The 24,101-nt window shown below is 45.4% G+C and overlaps 1 protein-coding gene across 1 annotated transcript in view; it reads left to right on the forward strand.

Annotated features, from left to right (window-relative positions):
* Window positions 1-24,101, forward strand: part of CNTN5 (contactin 5) — a 2,147,338-nt gene that overhangs the window by 990,785 nt on the left and 1,132,452 nt on the right. The window contains exon 8 of the mRNA XM_078656993.1: window positions 8,065-8,160. Within this exon, the coding sequence (XP_078513119.1) occupies window positions 8,065-8,160 (96 nt within the window). The remainder of the gene's footprint in view (window positions 1-8,064; window positions 8,161-24,101) is intronic.

Consider the following 24,101-nt stretch of genomic DNA (forward strand, 5'->3'; position numbering starts at 1 on the left):
TATATGGTCTATAACCTATGTTTTTTTCAGTGAATTTTCAAGGTTTTGTAAATGCTAATTCCTAACTATATATGGTCTATAACCTATGGTTTTTTCAGTGAATTTCAATGGTTTTTTAATAGCAAATATCATAAGCTGTCGAATGTCAAGTACGTGGTAAGTAAAAACATTTTCGTGTTTATGCACACTGATCTGCTTTGAATGCTGCCCCCCCCCTCATTTCTATTAGGAGTACTCTCTCTTTGCAGATAGTGAAAGGTAGTTAACGCAGGCCTTTGCCCCCGTTGTAATACGTCGTGCCTGCTTCTCTCTCCATTTGATTGATTGTTATCCAAGCATTTACTGTTTTAGAATTGGTTCTCTTTGGTTCATTCTCTATTTACAAACAAACACAGAGTCGCAATACTCTGTTTAGTCTTTGCAGATAACGAAAAATCGTGTAAAAAAACAAAAGGAATCGAGCAAAATCAGTAGGCCACTAATGGGATCTCTTTTTGACCTCGCTAAAATAGAAACATTAGGAACAACCCCTCATGACAAATACGAAACTAGTGAGATGAACTGAACTCCACACAATGATGGCTGCAAAACAGCTCGGCTCCGCCACCCACCCCGCCCAAAATAACGATAAAGAGCGGCTGCCATGATTGGTTGTGGAATGGCCACGACGGAGCTACGAAATGGTGGTGCTCTCATGCTAACCCCAGCTTCAGTCTGAAACATCCAGAAACACTGTAGACTACCAATTCGATCAGTTCCGGTAGCGCCCCAATGTAACCCGGTAGAGAAGAACTAGCCCTCCCCTCTTTGACTGATGGTTCTTGTTGCCTGTCCCTTCTGTTGTCATTTAACAGAACTATTTAGCCTGCTGAAAGGGGTTGTGTTCCGACCGCTGGTTGGTGGAGACATTTTGACTATATTCTGGACCTGCGTTGTCGCGTAATGCGTCATATGACGCGCCGCGTTAGCGCATCCGGAAGTCATCCGGGGCGCGACGCGCAGCACGTAACGTAAGCATAACAAGTCATGTGACTTGTTAATAAAACTTTTCATTGGTTCATTTTACTTTTCTTATTCTAATGATGAAAGGCTTGGTCATATGACCTAAAAATTACGCTTTTTATTACTTCCGAACATTATTTTTTCTTAAATATATGTTATAATGTTCCAGGCTAATGTACTTTCCCGGAAAATTTACAACTGTCCTGCAAGTAAAATATATTCTTTTTTCGAGAAAAAGAGCGTTTCTTCGTCCCATGACGGAGCCGTTGAGCAAAAGAGGGTCGACCTGCTGTCTTAGTCGCCGATACGCCTGAATATGAGATTCTTATCGATCACTTTATGTTGCAGGAGTAGAAAACACAACTGCCCTTGACCATTTATCTTTACTGCGTTTCTGCGTATTATACCTTTTACCCTTCATGTAATTGGTCTGCTTTATTTCACTTGCCTTTTAATGATTCTAACACAGTGACTATTATTAAAAACTTTACCAATGTATATACTACTACCATGTTTTCTTTTAAAAACCTTTATTGTGAAAATTTCATTATACAAATACGAGCCTATAACCACGTGGGCCGGCCACGGAGCAAACTGTAATCGTATATGATGAGTAGACATTTACACTGTAGAGGAACGTAACGGGCGGGCCATTAGGTTGCAAGAACTAAGGTGTCTAACAGTTGCGGAATTGGTGGACGTACATTTTATAATTAAAATACGACAGGGCCAGTTACAATAAAATTATCTAGATATACATTTGCGGGCAAGTACCATGGGTGACGTTAATTCGAACTTTCAATAGTACAGTAATCAATAACACAGAACTTAATATCAATAGGGATGTCGAAATATTCAATCAATTCTCGTCCCCGCCCGCCATGTGCTTCAAAACTGCATACGTATCTCGTGATTTCAAGGTTCTGCAACCAGTACACAACAAGGAGTTACGAGTCCCATTTATTCCGGCGCCATTTTGGGCGAGGACGGGCAGGTCCAGGATATAGTCAAAATGTCTCTACCAACCATCGACTATGATGATCATATGCTGTATTTATTAGAGTAACACTCATCTGTCCACATGAAATTAATTTGCCACAATCTAAACATGTCATTTTAATCTTTCCAAAGTTCTTCTAAATATTTGGGACCGTTTCCCTTGCCTCTGATGCTGTCAGTGCCACTTCTTTGATGAATGTACTGGCAGGTCGGGGGTTCTCCTCCAAATCTCTCTTTTATGCAGCACTATAATTAATTGGTGCCACCTCTCCATATGACGATGCATGGTATAGTTACCATAACTATATTTTTTTTCGGTTCCTCTGGAGAGTACATCGTGGCAGATGGAGCGTGTAACGTACCGGGCATTTACCTTTTTTTGCATGTAGAGGAAAGGAAAAAAAAATCGAGCGTCCGAGTTCTAAGGTGTCCCAGGGCCATTTTAGTGGACCAGGCCCAAATCCAAAGAACAGGCCGCCATTTTGAGAGTCCTGTTGCAGCCGCCTGTCGCTGTAGCATCAAGAGCAGCCGAAACTCAGCTGAATGGCAACTGAAACGGTAAAGGGGCGCCCCACTACAGCAGACGAGCCTCCACCTAGGAAGACCCGTTCACGCCGCCTCCCCCCCCCCCCTTCGGGCACCCCACGCCGTTATTCGGAGCAGTATTGTAGGATGGCCACACCAGTGCGGCAACTTGCTAGACATCACCTCGGTGGTAACCGAATCTCAGCGCCTTGTGGTGTCTTCTCTTCAGAAAATATTGTTGCGCTGCCTTTGGCCCCATTCGCACATCGGTCCGCTACTGACGCCATCTCACAGGCTAATGGGGCGCCCCACGCCGAGTTTCAGCATTGTAGGATGGCCACACCAGTACAGCAACTTGCTAGACATCACCTCGGTGCCATCCGGATCTTGGCATCTCAGCGCCTTGTGGTGTCTTCTAGTCAGAAAATATTGTTGCGCTGCCTTTGGCCCCATTCGCACATCGGTCCGCTACTGACACCATCTCACAGGCCAACAGGGCGCCCCACGCCGACTTTTACCATTGTAGGATGGCCACACCAGTGCCACAACTTGCTAGACACCACCTCGGTGCCATCCGGATCTTGGCATCTCAGCGCCTTGTGGTGTCTTCTATTCAGAAAATATTGTTGCGCTGCCTTTGTCCCCATTCGCACATCGGTCCGCTACTGACGCCATCTCACAGGCCAACGGGGCGCCCCACGCCGACTTTCAACATTGTAGGATGGCCACACCAGTGCGGCAACTTACTAGACACCACCTCGGTGCCATCCGGATCTTGGCGCGTTGTGCTGCCTTCGGCCTATTCGCACATCGGTCCGCTACTGACGCGAACTCACAGGCCAACGGGGCGCCCCACGCCGACTTTCAGCATTGTAGGATGGCCACACCAGTGCTGCAACTTGCTGGACACCACCTCGGTGCCATCCGGATCTTGGCGCGTTGTGTTGCCTTCGGCCTATTCGCACATCGGTCCGCTACTGACGCCGCCTCACGTGCCAACGTATTTTCTCCGCATTTTATACCCTATGCCGCATAACAGGTCATGTGACTTGTTTATAAAACTTTTCATTGGTTCATTTTACTTTTGGTTTCCTAATGATGGAAGGCTTGATCATATGACCTAAAAATAACACTTTTCATTGGATGAAAACTTTTTTTTCCCCAAACGATGAAAGCCCCACCTTGTTTCTGGATGTTTCAGACTGAAGCTGGCGTCACCATGAAAGCACCACCATCTCGTGGCTCCGTCGTGGTCATTCCGCGAGCAATCATGGCAGCCGCTCCCCACCAGAAGCCTGCAGGAGTCGGGGGCCCCCAAAACTTTTGATGAATCCTCAAGGCGGAGGGGACGCTTTCGAGAATGGGGTCCAAGACCTAGCAGACAAGCGTCCGATTTCCAAGGTGTCCCAGGGCCATTTCAGTGGACCAGGCCCAAAAAGGAAACAGCCTGCCGCCATTTTGAGAGTCCTGTGACAGCCGCCTATCGCTGCACCGCAAGAGTGGGCGCAACTCAGCTGAATTGCGGTTTTTGACACAGTGGACCAAAAGCGGACGGAATGGCAACTGAAACGGTAAAGGGGCGCCCCACTACAACAGACGAGACTCCACCTGGAGAGGCCCGTTCACGCCGCCTCCCCCCCCCCCCCCGGGGCGCCCCACGCCGTTATTCGGAGCAGCATTGTAGGATACCAAAACCAGTGCGGCAACTTACTGGACATCACCTTGGTGCCATCGTTCTGCTGCCTTGGAACTATTCGCACAACAGTTTGCTACTGATGACCCACCCCCCGCGACGCCCCCCGCCGGATGCCGAAATCAGTGCGGCACCCAGGCAACATCACCTGGGTGCCGTCCAGAAATCTGGACGTTGTGCTGCGTTGGGACTATTCGCACAGCCGACCGCTACTTCGTTGTTTTTCCCTAAAAATGTTTATATGTTATTACTGTTTTTGTTTTGTTGTATATATTTATAAGTTATTAAAGTTTTATAATCTTACTACTTTGTTGGAGTGCTATATATTTTTAATGTGACACATAATTGTAAAAACTTTGATGTACAAAGAGTCATCCCTGGAATCTTCCGCTTCAGGCTCGGTCCCCTCCCCAATCACAATACAGGATGGTTTTCAGATAATAGGAACGCGTCTGCTGTGACGGATCTCATCGAGTGTGGGCCTTGATCTACTATAACTCCTTTGAAGAGGGGTGATTCTTTACAGCTGGGGCCATAAACTACATCTGCAGGGCTAGCTGATAGCCTAGGACCGGCCTGGACAATCGGACACAGAGGAAGAGGAGTGTCAGAGGGTGCGGTAGTGAATAGGGCGAAAGGGAGGTGTCGGGCGGGCACAGGGTGTGATTCTCAGGGAAGAGCAGCGCAGATGGGGGGAGGTTTATTACCCATGCATAAGACAGAGAGCGGGGGTGACCACTGCCTGGGGGAGATGCTTGCGAGGGTGGGGAGCCATGCTAAGGATCGACAGCGTGCAGAGAGTGAGTCTGGTCAAGGCATCTAAAATGACTGCCGTGCACGACAAAAGTGTGGCATTTGAAAAAAGGCAAGATGGCGCAGACAATGTTTTTCAACACTTCCTGATTTCCTTCGAATCGAACGTTAACAGATGTTGGGGCATATTACCAAAGTTAAGCGATATTTATCCCTAACGATGCTTAGCAACAAATTTTTTACCGCTAAGCATCGTCAGAAATTATCGCAGATAAACCTTGCTATTATCAAGGTTTATCGCAAATACGATAAAAAACGACCGCAATGCATTAATATCGCTGAAAACTCAGCGATATTCATGCATTACCGAGCTAATGCTCTTAGCCATGTTATCCACCTCCCATTGGATAACATGGCTAAGAACTGCTCAGGGCACGTGGTAGCTTTTGGAGATATTCGCGCTTATCGCGAATATTTCCAAAAGTTGGTAATAGGAGATAGCGATGTTAGCGACTGTTTCCAGTCGCTAACATCTTGGCATGCCCACTTTGCATGTCATTAGTGATAAATATCACTCACATGCAAAGTGGGGCCCAAGATGGTCGCTATCTCTCACTAGCGGTCGCTAACTGGTGTTAGCAACAGCTAGGTAATACAGAGATAATTTTATCTCCGCGAAGCGGAGCGCTGTTACAGATATATATCTTTTTTTGAACGTTAATTTCTCAAAATCCACTGAAGCACATATATTGAGACCTAGCAAAGGCACATCGAGCTACCAGTCCCTACAATTTTGCCAAGTTTCGTGCAAATCCATTCAGCCGTTGGATTATTATTATTATTTTTTTTTTTTGCCCCGCGGGGCCCTTTTAAAACCTCCACATCAAACCTAAGAGGTCAAGGAGGATCTACTATGGCCCCTTATGGTCATTTGCCCCTTCGCTTTGGCCTCCTCTTGTCTCTCGATCCTACCGAGAGACAAGATGGCGGCCGCTACGGACTGTTTGCAATGTTTACAGACGCCGGAGAACCAATCAGCTTCGCAAAGCTCCGTAACGCGAAAAGTACGCGAAGCGGAGCGCTGTTACAGATATATATCTTTTTTTTTAACGTTAATTTCTCAAAATCCACTGAAGCACATATATTGAGACCTAGCAAAGGCACATCGGGCTACCAGTCCCTACAATTTTGCCAAGTTTCGTGCAAATCCATTCAGCCGTTCGATTATTATTATTATTTTTTTTTTTGCCCCGCGGGGCCCTTTTAAAACCTCCACATCAAACCTAGAGGGTCAGGGAGGATCTACTATGCCCCCTTATGGTCATTTGCCCCTTCGCTTTGGCCTCCTCTTGTCTCTCGATCCTACCGAGAGACAAGATGGCGGCCGCTACGGACTGTTTGGAATGTTTACAGACGCCGGAGAACCAATCAGCTTTGCTTCACAAAGCTCCGTAACGCGTAAAGTCCGCGAACCGGAGCGCTGCCTGGTCCGCTGTTACAGATATATATCTTTTTTTGAGCGTTAATTTCTCAAAATCCACTGAAGCACATATATTGAGACCTAGCAAAGGCACATCGGGCTACCAGTCCCTACAATTTTGCCAAGTTTCGTGGAAATCCATTCAGCCGTTCGGCCTAAAAGTGAGGCCAACCGCCCTATGGAAAACTCAATGTTAAAAACACGTTTTGGGACCCCCCTTTTTTCTCGGCTCCCCCTTGACGAACCCCCCCAAATTTCCAGGGGCTGCTCAGAAACAAAATGTGCCATTTTCCTGAAAATTTCAGCCAATTCCGTCCACAAACGCCAAAGTTATTAGACATAGAATTTTCAAAAAACCCATAGAGAAAAAATCCTAACTATATATACCTACTGGCGACCGCCAGTAGGTAATATATATATATATATATATGTGTGTGTATATATATATATATCTATATATATATATATATATATAGATATATATATATATCTATATATATATATATATAGATATATATATATATCTATATATATATATATATGAGAATTGTCCATTATATGGTTCACATTCCCATCAGCAACTAATTGATGTCAGCAGAAGGAATTTTCTTCTTGTCCTGTGTTCACAACCACAAAATGGGTTTAGCATTCAAAACGTATCTTCCCTTTGAGTTTCCATAAATAAACCTGCTCCGATCTACTATACTTCCTATAGAGAAGGATTCAGGGCAAGACAGATATTCCCTGTGTTAACCTTGCATCACCTTTGATGGCCTGAGATAAGGAGCTTCAGTTCTCTTCCTTCTTCTCTCCCTCCACTATCCTTTTCAATCCAACCAACAGACTCACATGTCACAGGCTCAAATGAAATCCTATTTCCCTATACTGACTCAACAATAATCCATTTTGGGTTCCGGAGTAGCTAGCTACTTCGCAAATAAAGGGCTTTGACACCTCTTCTGGGGTAGTAAGCACTTTATAAATACAGTTTATTTTATTTTATTTATTTATTTTTAAAATTTCTAAAGCGCACAAATACCTTACGGTGTCTCGGCGCTAGAGTACGCAGATTACAGGGGTTCCACTGACAACTTACTGATTAAAGAGCCAAGTCTTAAGATGTTTTCGAAATGAAAGTAGTGAGGACTGATGTTTGACATGGGGAGGGACTTGGTTCCATAATTTTGAGGCGGCCACGACAAAACGTTTATCTCCCCATGTAACCTTTTTTTTTTAGTTACAATTACAAGAGTAAGTCACAGCAAAATCTTAGTGGGCTGCGCCCAAGCGTTAAAACTCCATTCTCACCCCTTTGTTCAGAGAGTTAGTTAATGTGTCAGATTACTTTAGAGCCAAGAACCACCATCATACAAGAGCTATATAAAGTTCCTATAATATAACATGGCATCTTAAAAAATGTTATGATGCCGTTCCTGTTTTTTCGTAGAACCGCATATAGTGAAAAGTTTGTTGAATAAAATGAAAGAATTTGGCATGCTGCATGCCCACGAATTCAAATGATTAAATGAAAATTGACCAAATACATAGCAGTATATAATAAAGTATTGTTGAAAGTGGGCATCTTTTAACAATCAATAATTATATTTTACAGATTTGGGAAATTTCAGCGGCCCTGCAAGAAGCGAAGTTTCAGTGAGGGAGGGTCAGGGAGTTGTTCTGATGTGCACTCCGCCACCGCATTCACCAGGTACAGTTACTTGTTGTCAGTATTTTATGCTGATATATGTGTGTTGTGTTAATTATTCAAAAGTCATAAATATTAGATACACAAATGACTTACTATAACTTGCACTTCTGAAAATGTTTCTTGAATAACCTGCTTTTATTTTCTTGAACTTTCCGTCCGTTCTTGAGCATGGACTTTGACTTTTCAATATATTGCAAAACATGTTGGGTATTTGGTTTCAGTCGTCTTTGTGGGTCTCTTCTTAGCTTGTTGTTTAAAGAAATCTATTTGAGATGCAGCACACGATAGGCTGATTCATTCTCCAATAGTGAAATCCCTTTGCCCTACAAATACTTGCAGACTAGTATAATGACATGACTCTCAAGACCATACCATGTCATTGATCTGTAAGTGAGCAGTAAAACACACAAATGCAATTCAATATATTATGACCAGCCCTTCTGTTACTCTTGGGAAGTCCTTCTATTACACGTGGCACAAGCATTTTTTGTAATTTTTAGCCATGATTTTTGAATGTCGCTCATGCTTGATACCCGCTGCGGCCAGTGCTTAATTTGTAAAATAATGAGTGCTGGTGCACAAAATTCTGCTCAAAAGCCCACGGCAGGTGTTATTCAATGTGAGCATATCAAATTCCAAGGCTGCGTGGTCTTGACCCTCTCATGCCTTTGTATCTACTACCAGACTCTCCCCGCCCACTTTATAACAGATTGCAGGTTCCAGCTTACTCCATTTTTGACGTTTTAAGTCTTTCTCTTCCTCCTTCTTTCCCCTTAGAGTGTTTTTGCCTCGCTTGCCCTCACTAAATGTCTGATGAGAAAAATTAAGTGACAGTTGCCAAACAAGAGTGTTGGTGAGACCCACCGGCTCAAATTAAGCACTACCTGCAGACCTCATATGCTTGTGGTTAAATTGCTCTTTTTTCACTCGCACACATCAAGCAGATAAGAGGGATGATGCCTAACAGAGGTCAGGCCTACAATTAGAGTAAATCTCACATGAACTAACAGAACCGAAGGCAACTCTCACAGGATCATAGTTTGAATGTTCTCTGTGTCAGGGTCTATGTTAGATTTAACGTAACAACTGAAGTTGCACCAGCATGTTGTTTTAGTACCTTTAGCAGGGGGGCGTCTAGCTGCTGCTATGCTCTGTTCGCTTGCTGTGGGACACCGATGTGAATTGGATACTTCAGTTGCTGGGTACGCTGGAGGAGTGCAGAGGAGCACTTAAGTAGAGTTGTTGAAGTTTTAAAATTCTTTAAGAGGCTAGCCGGGTTCAAGAGTAATGGGCCAAATTTGTACTACACAATTTGTGGTGCATCATGAGTTTACTATTACCCAAGTCAGGGTGTGGGTTGAAGTGTATGCAGGATGGACTGGAATGAAGTAACCTTAGCTTCAAGATTTATAAAGGTATCCAGTGACGAGAGTTGATATCTGTTTTGCCCAAAGGATCACAACACCTTTATAAGAAAACACAGTAACTGGTGTGCTAAAGTGTTACCTATTTGATGTACTACAGTTTTAGCAACCGGCTTGTCTAAGGACATAGGCTGCCAGTCTTTACCCTCCGCAGCAACTTTAATTATGTGTAGAAAGACTACTTGTTATAACTGAGAGAACACATTTTGAAAGGTAAAGAATTCCTCTGTTTCTAGACTGAACAAACCACATATAATTATGAAAGGTTGGAACCTCGTCACTGAGAATAAGTTGGCATTGACCACAGAAAATTACTTTATCATGGCACCCCAGTCTGCAGCGAATACTCCGAGTGCTCATAGGCTCTCTGGTGAAAAATCCTGGTACATTGAGTCTGCAGTGGACACTGATTATTTTTGGTGCTGAATTTTATTTACACATAAAATGATTTGATAAAAGCTTATAGAATTTAAGTGGCAGGTTATGAGCGAGAGAGAGAGAGAGAAAGAAAGAGAGAGAGAGAGTGTGTGAGAGAGTGTGTTTACAAGCTTGCTGGAAGCCATGACTGAGCTCACAAACTAGACATAATTATTCACAGATAATTTAGGTAATATGCAAGATCATTCATTCCCTAAAGGCGACAAAACTGCAATACTAAGATAATGAAACTCTGTCAATGATGTCTCAACCTGCATACCACCATATTGGTTAATGCTTCACTACTGTTAAAAGAAATCCTAGAGCCGTTCAATCATGGTTAGATTGCTGCCCTACTGAAGAAGTTCTTTGTGGATTCAGAATCTACTGTTTGATTTAAATTCAGACGTGTCTAGCCAAAAAGAATATACTGTTTGATTTAAATTCAGACGTGTCTAGCCAAAAAGCTAGTCTGTGTTTAAATCACAACTTCTACCTTACTTGGAACAGCACAACCATCTGATCAATTTCCAGTCTCGCGGCCATCTGATCAGACACGCTAGGCAGACACTCATTAGAATCCTTCGTAGAATTGCTGTCTTTTCATTCACAGCCTTAGGGTATCGTACCCCTGCGGTCCATGCTACTCCAGTAATTTGTCTGGACTTTTACTATTAAGAATAACGGCATCCAGTTCCAATAGACTATTTAAACATTAGCTGCCTGAACTTTTTAATCATTCTAAATTACTATTTGGAGTCTACTACCTATCGATGGCGGCACTACCCCGTACTTAGAAGACTAACAAATCCCTCTGGCGGCCTGTACCCATCTCTCCTGGTGGCCCGCATCTATTCTTCCTGATGGCTCGTATCCGTCACTTTGCCTATAAAAATTGCTACATCCAGACATCTCTTTTGGACTAACTTATTTTTATCAGTTTATCCATCAATGGTAGTCTTTGGCTTCGCCTGTTGTAAATTCACATTCTGGATTCAACCCTTAGAGTCCCTGCTACTTGTATATCATTTCAGTGCAATAGACGGTTTCCTAATGAAGACCACAATGCCGAAACGAGCGTAATCACATCTACCGCATTGCCCGCATCAATTCTTGTCTATGGCTACCTCTGCTGTGTATATATTTTAAAGCAAAAACAAATGTTCTTATGTATATATGAATGCACTAATAGATACTATTTTTATTATTCAAATGTGATGTGTTTGATTGTAATAGTTATTTATGAAACAACAAAATTATAAAATATTTTTGAATAATAAAATGAAAAATAATTTCTTATTTTCATGAGTGACAATTTTGGTCTATTTTTGAATGTTTTAGCATTCTGGTGTGTGGGTAGATGCCATTATTAGACCTAGAACTGCTTATGTCACTTTTTGGACCGAACTAGCTATAGATCGTTACTTAAACAATTTCCAGTCTGGATCCATGACAAGATATTGTGACCTCCATCATCTTCAACATTTTTGAGAGAGTGCCCCAATGTCTGTGAGAAAATGCCCCTTTTTGCAAAGTCACCCCAATTTTGTGCTGAATGTTATTTCTGTGTTGTTTTATCCAGCACAATGGGGCACTGATTTCAAGCCCCTAGTGTATGTGCTCTTTATGCTGGAACATGTAGAAATGGTGCTATTCCCCGATTGGCTTGTTTAATTTTCCTATACAGCCATAGTATGTGGCAAGGAACTACACTTATAACATAGAAAGTTAAGTATCACCTGTGGACTGCTGCACTTATTTTACCATACATTAGTATGACAAGGAACACATAGCTTCAGACCTACCATTGTAGCCTGGCTACCGCAGTTTAACCCTGCAGCCGGGCCTTTCAAATGAACCCTTTAGGCAGGGGGAAACCTTCCTTTTAAATATTAATAAGTCATTTCTATCTAGGTCTTCCAGCCCACAAGGTAGAATGCTCGGTATTTAAAAATGGGGCATAAATATTTAATATTACTATGTTCCTACAGTGACAAACTCTCAAACACTATTTTCTCTGTGTATGGCTATGGCTATCCAATAGAGAAAACCAGAGTGGAGATTAAAATATTTATTCTGTATCTCGGGTTTGGGATCAGCCAGAAAAATAACTCAACCACTCTAATTTCTATTTATTCAAAACCATCTTCAGTGGAGAAGTTAGATTTGAAATAGCTGTGTAGAAAAAGTAACTGTTAGAAAGTTACCCTTTCCCTGCCTGAAGCTCCTGTAGGCTTACTTACATTGGCTGCCTAGCAGCAGTCACTCAGGTTCTTGACCTTAAGTAGGTGTGACCACCGCTCCAAGAGCAGGGACAATGATCTGGGAGTGGGGATGTTTTTTCCTCCCGACAGTAAGACAACTTGGGATGGGCCCAGGAACTAAATTAACTTCCAAGGGCATGCCCTGCCACAACTAAATGTCCGGTGATGACTGAAAAAGGCCCAGTCTTTTTCCCCGTAAACAGGCTATCACCAAACCCTCTGGGTGGAAATCTACCCCTAAAAACTGGTTTTGAGTGACCACAGAGGGACTGCTCAAGGGACTGCTCATTACCCTGCCCACACCTTGGGTTAGGCACACATGCGCTGCACAAGGAGAGAAGGTTTTCCCCATGTTGGATTTCAGGAATAAGGTGTAAAAGGGGAATTGTTTACTGTAGGACAAACAGGAACTGCTGCAAAAGTTGGAAGTGTTGGCCCTAGAACCTTTTACCCCACAGGATAGGGAAGAGCCAGGAGTCATCTCTACCTACGGGCTGCTGATAGGCAAACATTTGGTACCCCAAGGCACCATCTCCAGAACACTCTCTTGACCTAGGGAAGAACAAAAGATGGACATCACCTCCTCTGAAGAGACATGAAGGTCTGGATCTTCTCTCAGTTGTACCCTGGACAGAGAAACGGCTTGCAAGGTTCTGTTGACCAGCTCCCTGTGTGGCTACAGGGATACAACAAGATGCTTTTTTCTTGACGTGCTTAGTTGACCAATAGCAACTGAGCCTAGACTGGACCCTGCTGCTGACCACTACCTAACACCCTCTAAGTGCATCACCTAAGGTCCTGGGAGTCATAGAAATGTACTCCTGTGGTCGTTTGGTTACCAGGAAAAAATTGGAAACTTGTGAAACCTTTTCCTCCATAGCTTCAGGAGTATCTGCTGAAAAAAGTGTTGGACTGTCACTTTCACAGCATCGGACAGAATTTCAGCTTCATCCACTCAAAGATCCCCACAGGGCAGAAAAAAATCTATTAAGTCCCATCCTGCATTGGGTTTTAGAATTGTTTCAGTGAGAAATCCCCAAAGCTCCAGAGGGACTAATATGCTTCAGGAATTCAGCCTTCAGTTCAAAAGCGGCGACCCACAAGGGGAGGATTTTTCTTCTCCAAAAGTGACAAAGTCCCTTTCTGTATTGAGACTTAAAAGATATTAAATTTTTCTTCCAGAAAGTGCAAAGTGTATTTCTGAAGTTGACTTTTTGACTTACACCCTTTCACTGGGAACTATCCACTTGGTGTATCCGACCAAGTGCTCCATTGCACTCAACTACACATTGCACTTTGGGTCCCGGTCTACCATAACCATTGGCTTATATTGGGTGTTTTATGTATATCTTGGAACTTTTTCCACTTAAGTCTTTACAAATTTGTATCTGTGTTCACCCTTTTTGGATTTTTGACTATTTGATTAATACATTTTTATTGTGTTGTGCATTTGACTTTTTAACTGTTTTGCTACTTTGAAATGCTTTCCACATTTTCTGTCAGTTGTGCCTTTCTGGTCTGTGCCATAGTTACCCAGGGTTGGGTTCAGGTTGAAATTACTGTAAACCTTTGATTGGACTACCATCCATCCTAATTCATAATTCCTTTTTTTTTTTACAATATTCGAATACTGTACTTACCCCCCTTGCATCAAGGACAAGACCACCCTTATGCTTACACTCTCATTGGCATATAGCTCAAGCGGCTTCTGGAGTCATACCTGGTCCTCTTCTCAATGTATTCATAGCATATATGACTAATCTGGGTTTTTCAACACAATACAAGTGGATGGTGATGATGATGGTGATGGACTCGCATCTCGGGGAAGAAATGAACAAACGTCCGAAGTTTCTGGTGGAAAGGAGAAGGAGCTAGGGCATTTACTGTAAAAAGGAGTGATGACATCATGTGGTTTTGAAGCTCAATGTTTATCATTTCAAACTTTGGGATGAATATCAAAGCAGTACGAATCATTGAAATAGAGTTTTTCTGCTGAGATACTGTCAAATATCATACCTTGCATAGTGAACAGAAGGTGTTGAAAGGACTTTCAAGAGAATTCAGTACCATTGTGTACCATGTAATATGTTGTAAGCATGTATTATACTTATTTTCCTTTGTTATTTTTGCCCTCCTATTGCTGTTTTGTGATAAAATAAACGTGTTCCTAATTTATCTGTAAAACATAACTGACCACCACAAAATGTGATAGAACTAAATAGCACACAATACATAATTATGTCTTCTGGCACTAAACAGCACAACAGTACAATGTAACATTACCCAGGCAATAAGCCTGGCCGTGTTAGCGTATTAGCAGGGAAACACTCTATATCTTAAGCCTCCCTTTAACTACATGGTTTGCATTACTTTCCATAAATAATTCTTTAAAAGGATTACTCCGATAAAAATATATATTGTTTTTAATCTAGGCATGGCATTCTCCCCTGTGAATATGGGAGTGAGCATGTGAGAAATAATAAAATCAATCAAATACCTCTAAGCAGCAGTGGTAGAAGTGGGCGGGATCGGAAGGGCATGGTGTGCCCCTACCTAAAAAAATTATTTTAGTCCATTCCCCTACTTCTTTCTTTCAAAAAAGCATCCCGGGACTGCAAGAATAGTCCAATTTAAAAATGATAACTTTTTCTTTCAGCTTTCAGGGGCGGCTCACACTTCTCTGTTGAACTCCAGAGGCTGCAGCAGCCCCTCCCTGAGCTCTCACAGACTGGGGCAGGTCCATTGTCATTGCGATTAAGGCTGATTATCCCGTTTGGAATGACAATGCGCCGCCTTCTGCCTTTAGCATATCATGCTGAGTCAGTGATTGCAGAGGAGCTTTCCCCAGAAAGAGTACTGTGGGGAACTTGCCACCATGTGAAATTTGTGGATGTTATACACAGTCACCTGGGCAGGAGCAATGAAGGGACAGAAGAGGAGACAGGGAAGGAGGGGTGATGGGGCGGGAGAGGTGACCGGGCAGGAGAAGTAATGGGCAGGAGAAGTGACCGGGCAGAAGTGACAGGGTAGGAGAAGTGAAGGGGCAGGTAGAAGTGACAGGGAAGAAGAGGTGACGGGGCAGGAGAGGTGACGGGGCAGGAGAGGTGACGGGGCAGGAGAGGTGACGGTGCAGGAGAGGTGACGGTGCAGGAGAGGTGACGGGGCAGGAGAGGTGACGGGGCAGGAGAGGTGACGGGGCAGGAGAGGTGACGGGGCAGGAGAGGTGACGGGGCAGGAGCGGTGACGGGGCAGGAGAGGTGACGGGGCAGGAGAGGTGACGGGGCAGGAGAGGTGACGGGGCAGGAGAGGTGACGGGGCAGGAGAGGTGACGGCGCAGGAGAGGTGACGGCGCAGGAGAGGTGACGAGGCAGGAGAAGTAATGGGCAGGAAAAGTGACGGGGCAGCAGTGATGATGGGTCAGGAGCGGTGACGGGACAGGAGCGGTGACGGGACAGGAGAGGCGACAGAAAAGGAGAGGTGACGGGGCAGGAGAAGTGATGAGGCAGGAGAAGTGATGAGGCAGGAGAAGTGATGAGGCAGGAGAAGTGATGAGGCAGGAGAAGTGATGAGGCAGGAGAAGTGATGGGGCAGGAGAAGTGATGAGGCAGGAGAAGTGATGGGGCAGGAGCAGTGATTAGGCATGTGCAGGAGAGGTAACCGGGCAGGAGCGGTGAACGGACAGGAGCAGTGAACGGATAGGGGCAGTGAACGGATAGAAGCAGTAAACGGGGCAGGAGAAGTGATGGAACAGGAGAAGTGATGGGACAGGAGAAGTGATGGGACAGGAGAAGTGATGGGACAGGAAAAGTGATGGGGCAGGAGAAGTGATGGGGCAGGAGAAGTGATTGCAATACCAATCGTTCTCTGGCAACGCTCCCAGGATATGGAACGCTCTCCCTGGAGTCCTCAGATGCAACCCCTCCTTTTCCTGTTTCAAAAGGGACCTGAAACTCCATCTCATAAACAAATACTTTCATGACCAGCATCAACTAACCTAGTCTTCTTTATCCGAGTTCCCCTCTCTCTATGGACATTCATGGATAGTGGGTGACCGAACTATGTCACTCTCGCCTTTTCTCTTATTGCTCTCTCCTCCTCCGCTGCACTGCATATTTTTTGCACATGCTGTATTTTTTTGTTTCTATGGTTTGCTTCCTTACTGCGGGCCCACTACTATGTAATGGAATGTCATTCTGCTGTGTGTATGTAAAGCGCTCTGATACTTATGGGTTAAGCTAGCGCTATATAAAACTTTTAAAATAAATAAATAAATAAATAAAAATGGGGCAGGAGTGCTGACCGGACAGTAACAGAGAACGGCAGGAGCAGTGACCGGGCAGGAGTGCTGACCGGGCAGGAGTGCTGACCGGGCAGGAGTGCTGACCGGGCAGGAGTGCTGACCGGGCAGGAGTGCTGACCGGGCAGGAGTGCTGACCGGGCAGGAGTGCTGACCGGGCAGGAGTGCTGACCGGGCAGGAGTGCTGACCGGGCAGGAGCGGTGACCGGGCAGGAGCGGTGACCGGGCAGGAGCGGTGACTGGGCAGGAGCGGTGACTGGGCAGGAGCGGTGACTGGGCAGGAGCGGTGACTGGGCAGGAGCGGTGACTGGGCAGGAGCGGTGACTGGGCAGGAGCGGTGACTGGGCAGGAGCGGTGACTGGGCAGGAGCGGTGACTGGGCAGGGGAGGTGATGGGGCAGGAGAAGTGACAAGGCAGGCGTGGTGATTAGGCATGAGCAGGAGCGGTTACCGGGCTGGGTCAATGAAAGGACAGGAGCAGTGAACGGGGCAGAAGCGGTGAATGAGGTAGAAGCAGTAAATGGGGCAGAAGCAGTAAACGGGGCAGGAGCAGTGAACGGGGCAGGAGTGGTGATCGGGCAGGAGTGCTGACTGGACAGGAGCAGTGAACAGCATGAGCAGTAAACAGGCAGGAGCGGTGAGGGGGCAGGAGCAGTGATGGGACAGGAGCAGTGACGGGACAGGAGCAGTGACGGGGCAGGAAAAGTGATGGGGTGGGAGAAGTGACAGGGCAGAAGAAGTGACCGGGCAGGAGCGGTGAATGGGTAGGAGCGGTGAATGGGTAGGAGCGGTGAATGTGTAGGATCGGTGAATGGGGCAGGTGAGGTGAACGGGGCAGGAGCAGTGAACGGGGCAGGAGCAGTGAACGGGGCAGGAGCAGTGAACGGGGCAGGAGCAGCGGACGGGGCAGGAGCAGTGGACGGGGCAGGGCAGTGATCGTGCAGGAGTGCTGACTGGACAGGAGCACTGAACGGCAGGAGCAGTAAACGGGCAGGAAAAGTGACGGGGCAGGAGCAGTGATGGGGCAGGAGAAGTGACGGGGCAGGAGAAGTGACGGGCAGAAGAAGTGACAGGGCAGGAGCGATGAATGAGTAGGAGCGATGAATGAGTAGGAGCGGTGAATGGGTAGGAGCGGTGAATGGGTAAGAGTGGTGAATGGGTTAAAGCGGTGGACGGGGCAGGAGCGGTAGATGGGCAGGAGCAGTGACGTGGCAGGAGAGGTGATGGGTCAGGAGCGGTGATGGGGCAGGAGCGGTGATGGGGCAAGAGCAGTAACGGGGAATAGAAGTTTCAGGCAGGAAAAGTGATTGGGCAGGAGATGTGACGGGGCAGGAGAAGTGACAGGACAGGAGAAGTGAAGGTGCAGGTAGAATTGACAGGGAAGAAGAGGTGACGGGGCAGGAGAGGTGACAGGACAGGAGAGGTGATGAGGCGGGAGAGGTGACCGGGCAGGAGAAGTAACAGGGCAGGAAAAGTGATGGGACAGGAAAAGTAACAGGCAGGAGAGGTGACGGGTCAGGAGCAGTGACGGGACAAGAGAGGCAACAGGAAAGGAGAGGTGACGGGGCAGGAGAAGTGACGGGGCAGGAGTGGTGAATGGGTAGGAGTGGTGAATGGGTAGGAGTGGTGAATGGGTAGGAGTGGTGAATGGGTAGGAGTGGTGAATTGGGTAGGAGTGGTGAATTGGGTAGGAGTGGTGAATTGGGTAGGAGTGGTGAATGGGTAGGAGTGGTGAATGGGTAGGAGTGGTGAATGGGTAGGAGTGGTGAATGGGCAGGAGTGTTGAATGGGCAGGAGTGGTGAATGGGCAGGAGTGGTGGACGGGGCAGGAGTGGTGGACGGGGCAGGAGTGGTGGACGGGGCAGGAATGGTGGACGGGGCAGGAGTGGTAGACGGGACAGGAGCGGTGATGGGGCAAGAGCAGTGACGGGCAGGTGAAGTGACAGGCCGGCAAAGTCACGGGGAAGGAGATGTGATGGGGCAGGAGAAGTGACAGGCCAGTAGAAGTGAAGGGGCAGGTAGAAGTTACAGGGAAGAAGAGGCAACAGGGATGGAGAGGTGACGGGGCAGGAGAGGTGACGGGGCAGGAGAGGTGACGGGGCAGGAGAGGTGACGGGTCAGGAGCAGTGACGGGGCAGGAGCGGTGGACGGGGCAGGAGCGGTGGACGGGGCAGGAGCAGTGGCGGGGCAGGAGCAGTGGCGGGGCAGGTGCGGTGACATTGCAGGAGAGGTGACGGGGCAGGAGCGTTGATGGGGCAAGAGCAGTGACGGGCAGGAAAAGTGACGGGGCAGGAAAAGTGACCGGGCAGGAAAAGTGACCGGGCAGGAAAAGTGACGGGGCAGGAGAAGTGACGGGGCAGGAGAAGTGACGAGGCAGGAGAAGTGACTTGTACTTATGTTGCTTGCCTATTTATTTATATACTATTGCATGACATCCACTGATGTGTCTGCAAAGCCTACCTGTTGCACCGATTTTTTTGTCCTGAATTTTGACCTCCAGTCCTGAATTTGTCCTAAATTTTGACCCCTTGTCCTGAATTTTGACACTCACCATCCTGAATTTGCGCCCATGCCATTGTTCCTGCTTAAATTTCGCACTCTTTACATAAACCTGTATTCCCTAAGAGTATTTGCTTTTTCCTGAATTAAACATCAAATTAACATGTTTATCCATTGTTTGAATTAAATAATGTTATAAGCTGTAACTGGTCAGTGAAATGCTAAACGTACAAAACATTTTATGTTTTGCAATTTCTAACCACACACCTGATTCCGCCCACTGATCCAATCTTTGGTTATACCTGCCCCTTGATTCTCCACCCACAGTTTCCCTACTTTTTATTCCCCACTTCGACCACTGCTAAGCAGAGAATACTCTATGATGAAATCCAGAAGGTCCAAATGGTTTATGATAACATCTATGGAATAACCTCAATCAAGGTATAAGCAAGTGTCTCTTGAAAGTTATTTGGTTATGCCTATTAAAGAAATGTGACAACATTGGGGCGTGGCCTTATCGACTAGGAAAATGGACCCGTCTCGTTGAGCTCCCATGGCCGATCGAACCTCGGATCACAGACATCCTAATTCCCGATGCTGCCTCCATAGGATTTCAGGAGGAGAGGACCCCTAAAATGTAGAGGGACTCCTCCTAGCTGCTCAACGCTCCATATCGTGTGTCCCACTTCACGCTGGCTGACAGAAGCGATGCAACCACGAGGAGTGGTATATTATGTCGGCCGCTCTGAAAGAACAAAGGCAGGTAGATCGGCAGTGAACTGCATGCCAGGTGTGTACCGAGCTGCACGAGGGAAGGGCACAGCTGCTGGAGGCCCGGTCTGTGAGGGGCTCCTAATAGCTCTGCACGAGGTAGCATTGCATGCCGACACGCCCGACATATAAGGCGAGTAACTGAGCAGCGGAGGGTGCAACGGTTGCTTGAAGGAGTTTGCGCCCTAAGGGAGAGGTCTGTCCTCCAGGCAGTGATTACTTTTTTCTGTTGGAATTGGGTGTAAACACTTGGCCCATGTTATCCCCTCCTCCCACCCCCATGAACTCCCATCCAAACAATGGCTTGCCCAATGATGGGCTATTGCTTGGACAGAGGGCAAGATCTCAAAATGATCTGAACATTGAAAACACAGTGAAAAGATACTCCACCCCCTCCTCCAAAAAGTGACAGACGAGTGGGACTTTAATTCCTTGACTATTAACTCTACACAAAGGGGCCCTCTTAGCTACCAACCAATGCCGATCCTTACTGGATGATCAGTGTAAATGAGGAGTGCTTCATAATTAAAACGTGTTAACTGCGCAGAATTCAGCTGGGACCCGACCCAAAAGGACTCTGGAATATATGATAAAGACATATAACCGGACACATACAACGAGGTGGGGAGAGCGAGGCAAATACCCACGGGCAAGGCACCCAGAAGGCACAGTGGAGCTCCACTGAGGAGGACTGGCCCGCTACCATATTACATCCTGGAAGGAGGAGTGGGGAGAGAAAAGGAAGTGTGAAGACAGGCTCCTGCGTATTCTTGGCCTCACCAGGATCTCCCCCTCTAGGTGCCCACATATACATTGGAGATTATAGAAGTTAAACTCTGTATGCAATGGTGAAGCCCCAACCAGTGAAAGGAAAATCCTCTAACATGCATGAGGAGGGTGTTCTACCTGGGCCAAGACTCACAAAAGAGACTTCTTGACTACTCAGGCAGCAGGGATACTAGTGGCTATTAAAGAGAACAAGGTATCTCTAGAAGCACAAATAGCTGAAGTGGTGAATGAAGTCGGAATCTTAAGAAACGACCACAAGAAGCTTGCGTAAAGGGTTAGAGAAACAGAACACAAGCTCTAAATAACACAACCAGAGATGAGAGCTCTAATGAACAAAGGAGTGCAGATGGAAAGAGAACTGAAAATGCTCGCAGGCAGGGTGGAAGATGCAAAAAGTCGATCGAGACATCATAATGTCAGATTGTTCAGAGTTCTGAAAGGCCAGAATGCCCCAACATTTAACTGTTCATTGAAGACTGCATTGGGAAAACTGTTCTACAGGTAAATATGAGTTGTTTCTTCTCGGTGGAAAGAGCCCATCAAATACACTCCATGATACCCACTTCAGGTACGCTCTGCCTCCTCATCTAATTATTATGAGACTGTTGAATCATACAGACCAGGACAATATACTACATTTATCACATAAACATGGTCCATGGGAAATAAATAGTCAAGCTGTTAACATATACCCAGATTACCTACTACAGGGTCAGAAACAAAGAGAAACATTTATTATGCCATTTAAAAAGGTTCTGCGTATGCTTGGGCTCAAGTATGAGCTTATCTTCCCTGCAAAATTGAGAATAGTGCATAACAATGAGGCACACTTCTTCCTTTCAGTGAAGGATGCATCGGACTGGCAGGAATGCCATGTACTGTGGACAGAAACTACGGAAGCGCCCAACCAGGAGGACGACTGACGAAGGCTAACGAGTAGGAACAGGTGACGAAATGCCCAAAGGATTTCACCAACAAAAGCACAAATGCGAACAGAGCAGGCAAGGACTGTTGAGGGGATTAAAAACTGCAGCAATGTTCTAAATATTAACAGATGGGGATGCTGGCATTGTGGGGAGAGGGGGAAGTGGGCCTGCCTCCATAAAATCGGGGTCAAAGACTGACGGAGAACGTCTGCCGGATGTCACTCCAGTGACAATCGAGTTACTAATTTGAATTATCATGATTTTGGAGGGGATGGTAAAAGGTATACTTTCAGGGTGAGCTAAAGAAGGGGAATAGATATAAGCTTACCTAGAATGCTGTTTATGACAATAAGACATTATGACTGTGCTCAGGGGTCCAGAAGGGGCGGTGGGGCTTTAGTGGCCTAACTGTGTTAAGTAGCCATGGGAGCTTCAGTTGCATGTTTTTGTTTGGGGCTTACACATACCATCAATTGGGGAAATGGTCAGTTCTAGGATCATGGCGCAGTATATTAGGGTGGGGGTAGTTTATGGGGAAGTTCACAATTCATCGAAGAAACTTAAAAGATAACGGGAAGCTGGAGCACTGGCCATGAGGTGACGGCTGAGTGGAGGAAGAAAGAATGTACTATACTGATATGCGATCAAAAAAATTGTTAGTGCTCACCTGGAATGTCAGTGGCTTAAGGCAATAAAGTGAAGAGGTTTAGTTCTGAAAGTCCATAATAGATATGTCAGACATAGTGTTTCTGAAACAAACACATCTATTATAGGACCAACGTCACTGCCTTGCTAAAAAAACTAGCTTGTTTTTCTAACTACACTTCGGGCTCCAGGGCGCGTGGCGATTTTATGTTGGAGATCCTTCCTCTTCCACATATATTAAGTACCTGGACAAATAATAGCGAATGTTATACTGCCCTGAAAGGGAAACAGTAGGGACAAGCGATCATGGTGGTAAATGTGTATGCACCACCAGGACAGCAACTAGTCACACTGAGTCAGGTGGGAAAGATAATGCTGGATGAACACTCTTGGTGATCCTTGGGGTAGACTTTATTCTCGCCATGGATACAACCACAAGATGAAGTGACAAGAAGGAAACTGGAAGGATTGTACAGACAGTTGCTTTATGTGATGTTTGGAGAGCTCTTCATGGATGAAATAGGGGACTACTCATTTTACTCACATGCACACCATGTGCAGTCTAGACTGGACTACTTTTTCACCACTGGAGACATGCTGTATAAATTCACAGAAGTGCATATACTTGCCTGAGGAATTAGTAACCACTTCCCTTTACAGATAACATTCTCCACCAATACTCTGAAATCTCCCCCTGAATGGAGGATGGCGAAGTGGTGCCATGCGGACAAACAAGAGGTCGGAAGACTGAATAAAGATGCCAAGCGATACTTCACGGAAAACAATAGGTCAGTGTAGAGTCAACTTATAGTGTGGAAGCCTAACAAGGCTACTTTTAGGGGCACGATTATAGCAGGTGAAGTTAAGGATAGGCAGAAAAGACATTGTAAGTTGATTTAACAAGATACCAAATTGGCCCACGTTGAGAGGAATTACACGTTGAACCCTACTCCCAATCAATTAGAGGAGATGGAGCTGAAAAGAGAGTACTGTCTCGGTTAAAAACAAAGGCATTCATTGCAAAACAGCGACAGATTTACGAGGCAGGAGATAAAGCAGGAAAAGTACTAGCATGGCTTGGAAGTAAAGAAAGAAAGGGATTACATGTGAGGGAACTAGTTCTGGTCAGCGAGGAAAGGATGCTAAGCAATGATAGCAGACTTTTTCGCTACCTACATGGAGCAATTCTATAATAGCATGCTTCAGGCCCCCCGAGGAGAAAATATTCGAGTTTATCAATGACTCCTTGATGCGTCGACTCACCCTAGAGCACAGAATGGCCTTGTATGCTGTCCTAACGCTGGAAGAGGTGACACTAGAAATGGCACAGATGCAGACAGGAAAGGCACCTGGTCCAAACGCTCGCCCTATAGAAATGTGACACCGTTATAAGCACTATACCAAATACAATTGCCAAACTGCTTCCCATGAAAGAGTTATATATAATGTAAATAATCAGTTGGATTTGTTTAATCGAATTTGGGCCCCCTTCTTCACACTAGATGATGCTTCAGTGAGAGATAGTGCTACTACTTCTATGCCACATACCTATGTACCATAATCTAATATCAATTTCATAGATCATTCCTTTTTTTTATTTTTATTTTTTTTCTATCTTGCAAGGAAATTATTTTATTGGATATGTTTACAGTTTTCCTCTTCTATCACATTGTTAATATGATATTCAGATTATAACGGTTTTAGTTTTTTCTGCTTGGATTGAAGATATTATCCTCTCTTATGATATATACATATTGCTCTCTTATCTTATTTAAATTTTCTATTGTATAATTTAGATTTTACTATATTTGTCATGATTTATCACCTTTTTACTTTCTAATGTGTTGACCTACAGATAGTCTTTTATCTAATACAATGTTTATATAACTAGACAGTGTAATTAACATGCT

Source organism: Lissotriton helveticus, chromosome 8 (assembly GCF_964261635.1).
Source record: "Lissotriton helveticus chromosome 8, aLisHel1.1, whole genome shotgun sequence".
Classification (NCBI taxonomy): domain Eukaryota; kingdom Metazoa; phylum Chordata; class Amphibia; order Caudata; family Salamandridae; genus Lissotriton; species Lissotriton helveticus.